Genomic DNA, 4,930 nt, shown 5'->3' with positions numbered 1-4,930 from the left:
AAAAAAACGTCTTTGTAACGGAGTGGCGTAAAATCCGATGTAACGTCCCAAACATCGTCTCCACGCCTCTTCGCAGTTTTTCACCACTGGCCACTACTGCCTGGCCTATTGCCGACCCAAACCCCAATATAAATAGATACATACATGTATAATATATATATATATGCGTAGCTCATATTGTTACTTCCTTTTTCTTATAATGTTTTTTTTATTTTTTATTATTTTTTTTTAAAGAATTTGTATGTATATGTGTTATTATTTATTATCATCTTTTACATTCTGAAGCAGATGAGATTAAGCGAGCTATGGATCAACGTGAATCTAAAACTGAAACCAGACGCTCCCTGCACATTCTCGCGTGTCTTGTTAGCACACAGCTGGTCCGGAAAAAAAAGAAAAAAAGAAAAGAAAAAAAAATTGATGGTGTAAGCCCAGTTTTACTAACCGCATATGTAGTGAAAATGCCAAATTCATCTCTCTCTCTCTCTCTCTCTCTCTCTCTCTCTCTCTCTGTCTGTATGTCTGTCTCTCTCAGCTGTGTTTGTGAATGGAAGGCTCTGTGCCCAGTTTTCTTGTGTGATGCTTTTGAACACTTTTATCCTTCCTTTGGCTGACGATGTTATTGTTTTTGGTGTCAGAAACTGCTGTTGGACTGCGGATACAGTTTTGATAGAATGCAACATGCTGCATCAACATTATTTTCATTTATATGTAAGTATCGATAAAAAAAAAAAAAAAGCATTTCTGGTGGGGCTTTTTCGAAAAGGTGTAAAAAAGCTAAAGGTGGATAGTAAGGATAGAGGGGGAATATGGATGCATGATAGTGTTACGATGCCTACATTTAGTTGATGAAATATGTACTGCAAGTATCTGGGCCGGGGAGTATTGCAAACGACGTGTTTAAGTTGTGTCACCGGAGTGTGAAGACCCCGCCAGCAGAGTTAATTCTACTTCTTCTTCTTCTTCTCCTCCTTCTTATTCTTCTTTCTGTGCGTTCTGAAAACCATATCATCAATTGATAATATTTCCTCAAAACTATCTATGAAATCGTGTGATTCACAAGTGCTGACTGTTCTACGGTATGGCATATATGAATAATACCCTCACCCCTCTAAAAAAAAAAAAGAAAAAAAAGTATATATATATAACCTAAACTCGTCCATTATCCCTTTGTAACAATCTAAACCAATAGCGAATATATTGAACAGCTCTAAACCAATAGTGAATACATTGAACAGCTGAATATATATATATATATATATATATATATATATATATATATATACAGTTACCTCGTAAAGCCTATGAAATGTTACTTGAATCAGATGCTGCAAGAAAGAAGAAATTGGTTTCTGATGTGCGCAACTGTTTATCAGAATATGGTCTTGCTAGTCTAAGGGTAAACCAGGGTGTTGGTAGTATCGATGCCATTATTACTGTTTTTTGTTTTTTTGTTTGTTTTGTTTTGTTTTTCGTCAAAGTTGAATATGATTGAAAATGGTAAAAAAAAATAATAATAATAATAAAAAATTAAAAAATGGCACGACCATAGTCGGGCAAGTGATATATTTTGCGTATGCGGAACTTTCTGTCATACCCATGAAGGTTTGGTGTGTATCTTCTACGCCCAACACTCGGCTTATATCACAGATTAACATAAGTTTTATATTTGGGCCAACAGCAGAGTGAGAGCTGTATTATCAATGGTTTCTGCAGTCACTGGGAAATCATTTGCAGCTTAGTCTTTTGTGAAGGACTATGACTCTCAAACTAGGAGGCAAAATTGCACTGGCTCTTAGCGCTGCTGCCTTGTGGGCTAGTTGGCCTTTGGGAACCATCCCCAACGCCGACTGTCCTAAAATCCTCTTGGCCGAGAGAGTGGGGATGTAACTTGGGCAAGACACACTCCACTATAATCAAATTCTTGCCCAAATAGTCGGAACAGCAGTTGCCTCCTCTGCTGTTCTGATAGTCATAGTCGGACACGACTGACTATCATATATACATCATTGCAGATACAGAGAACTTGATGATGAAAAATTAGTTGTCCATTATGTAAAGAATCCAAGGACGGCGAGTTGCCTTTTTTGTCCTGTTTTGTCCAGCTCATAGTGATATTTGAGAAAAGGTATATTCTGGCCTGCACACCAAAGCTCTTTCCCTCCTCGTCTAAATCGATTTTGTGGCAAAAAAAAGAAAAGAAAATAAAGTTAAATAATGCGCGCACTCACTCACACACGCACGCACGCGCGCACGCACGTACACACACACACACACACACACACACACACACACACACACACACGCACGCACACACATGCACACACACACACACACACACACGCACGCACACACACACACACACACACACACACACACACACACACACACACACACACACACACACACACACACACGCACGCACACGAACTCACACGAACATACACATACATTCACTCACTCACTCACTCACACACACACACACACACACACACACACACACACACACACACACACACACACACACACACACACACACACACACACTGACCAGTGTCCACAGACTCCACACACACCGACAGCAGCAGCAGCAGCATCCCCATCAGGGTCAGCACGACAAGGGACCACCTGTTCATTGTGAGGGCTGACAGGTAACCTCTGGAACCACAGCACATGATTACAGTGATGATGATGGATAATAATATTATTAATGATTATGATAATAATAATGTTGATGATGATGATGATGATAGTAATAATAATAATAATAAGATTAATAAGATTAATAAGATTAACAATAATAATAATAATGGTGTTGTTGTTGTTGATGATGATGATGATGATGATAGTAGTAATGATGATAATATAATAATAATTATCATAATAATGATAATAATAATCATAATGATAATAATAATAATATGATGATGATGAGGAGGAGGAGCAGGAGCAGGAGAAGGATTGGGAGTATGAGGATGTTAATTACGTTAAAAATAATGGTAATGAAAGCAATGATAACAACAACAACAATAGTAACATAAACAACAACAACAATGACAAAGACAATACTACTACCACAAAAACTACTACTACTACTACTACTAAAAAATAATAACAATAATGACAATAATGATCATCATCATCATCATAATAATAATAATAATAATAATAATAATGATGATAATGATGATGATGATGATGATAACAGTAATAATGATTAGTATGATGATCATGATGAGGATAATGATAATAAACCACTGATGATTTGTTGTTGTTTTTCTTCTGCTGTTATGGCCACATGGTGATTTTGTTGTTGACTATTTCAGCTAATGATCAGTTTTCTGTTAAAAAAAGAAGAAAAAGAGCAACAGTGAATGACGATTTTATTCTGAATTCCAGTAAATTTCTCTCTCTCTCTCTCTCTCTCTCTCTCTCTCTCTCTCTCTCTCTGTGTGTGTGTGTGTGTGTGTGTGTGTGTGTGTGTGTGTGTGTGTGTGTGTCTGTCTGTCTGTCTCTGTCTCGCTGTTTCTCTGTCTGTCTGTTTGTCTGACTGTCTCTCTCTCTCTGTATATATATATATATATATATATATATATGTATGTATATATATATATATATATATATATATATATATATTATAGTCAGTCGTGTCCGACTATGGCCACCAGAACAGCACAGCAGAGGAGGCAACAGCTGTCCTGACTATCTGGGCTAGAATTTGATTATAGTGGTGGGTGTCTTGCCCAAGTCACATCCCCACTCTCTCGGTCAAGAGAGATTTTAGGACAGCCGGCGTTGGGGATGGTTCCCAAAGACCAGCTAGCCAGCCCCCAAGGCTGCAGCACTAAGAACCAGTGCACATTTGCCCCCTGGTTTGAAAATTATCGTCCTTCAATAAAAGACTAAGCTGTAAATCATTTCCAAAGTGCGTTGGAGAAACCATTGATGATACAGCTCTCATTTTGTTTTGTTGTTGTTGTTGTTGTTGTTGTCTTTATATATAACAAATCAGATCTTTTTTTTCTGAAACAGTTTCAGTCAGTAATGATCTCATTACTCCACTTCAGATAATTGCTATCCATTAAAGAACATTTCGTTTTTCCATCACGAAAGAACCCTTTACTTAGAAAAACACAATCCAGTCTTTTATTATCCTTCAAAAACTCTTTTAATATTCTCGAAAGAATATCTTCCAAAGGTGATTGCCACCATTCCGCACAGAATATGATTATCCTAACAGTTTTCTCCAAAGGGACAAAACACCCTAAGAACCATTTACTACTCCTCTCCAAACTGACTATGGGTAAATGGTTCTTCTTCACAGTTTAGAGCAAAATGGTAGATTCTTCTCTGTTGACGAGTGAACTGTTCATTACTCAGACGTCCACTGTGTTTTGCCGGCGATAATGTAATGATGTAAAAGGCGCAGTATGCAGAGGAAGCAAAGAGGAAGTTTTACCGTGAGGAGTTGCACGCCATGTCCGCTCCCAAACACCGCTCTGCCAGTGAGTGTGGACAAGAGTGCTGCGTCGTCCTCTCTTTAACGGAGGGATGGGGTGGTGGTGGGGGTGGGGGTGTCGTCTTTTCTGCTTTGAGTCGTTGACCTAAAGGGTTTATTCAATGTTATGCACGTGTAAACCTGAACCGTTCTATCGCGCATATATATATATATATATATAGAGAGAGAGAGAGAGAGAGAGAGTGTGTGTGTGTGTGTGTGTGTGTGTGTACGTGCATACACACACTCGCCTGCGCGCGCGCTTGTGTGCCAGCAGCAACACAGTGAAACTTGTAACTCAGCAGCAGGTGTTGTTGTTGTTGTGTGTGTTTGTGTGCTGGATACAATGAAAGAACAACACTGTCGCACATGAACGCTGTATGTTTATATACGTAATGAGTGGAGGACAGACATTTACACCTACCACTGACA

General features: G+C 38.5%; 1 protein-coding gene across 1 annotated transcript in view; it reads right to left on the bottom strand.

Annotated features, from left to right (window-relative positions):
- LOC143297378 (uncharacterized) overlaps window positions 1-4,593 on the bottom strand; it is a 38,569-nt gene extending 33,976 nt beyond the window's left edge. The window contains exons 1-2 of the mRNA XM_076609686.1: window positions 4,460-4,593; window positions 2,552-2,658 (exon numbers count right to left, since the gene is read on the bottom strand). Coding sequence (XP_076465801.1) covers window positions 2,552-2,658; window positions 4,460-4,479 — 127 coding nt within the window. The 5' untranslated portion in view covers window positions 4,480-4,593. The remainder of the gene's footprint in view (window positions 1-2,551; window positions 2,659-4,459) is intronic.
- Between the last annotated feature and the right edge of the window lie 337 nt (window positions 4,594-4,930).

Source organism: Babylonia areolata, chromosome 22, assembly GCF_041734735.1.
Source record: "Babylonia areolata isolate BAREFJ2019XMU chromosome 22, ASM4173473v1, whole genome shotgun sequence".
Lineage (NCBI taxonomy): Eukaryota > Metazoa > Mollusca > Gastropoda > Neogastropoda > Buccinidae > Babylonia > Babylonia areolata.
The sequence above is the reverse complement of the archived record's forward strand: the minus strand, read 5'-3'. Positions and strand labels throughout refer to the sequence as shown.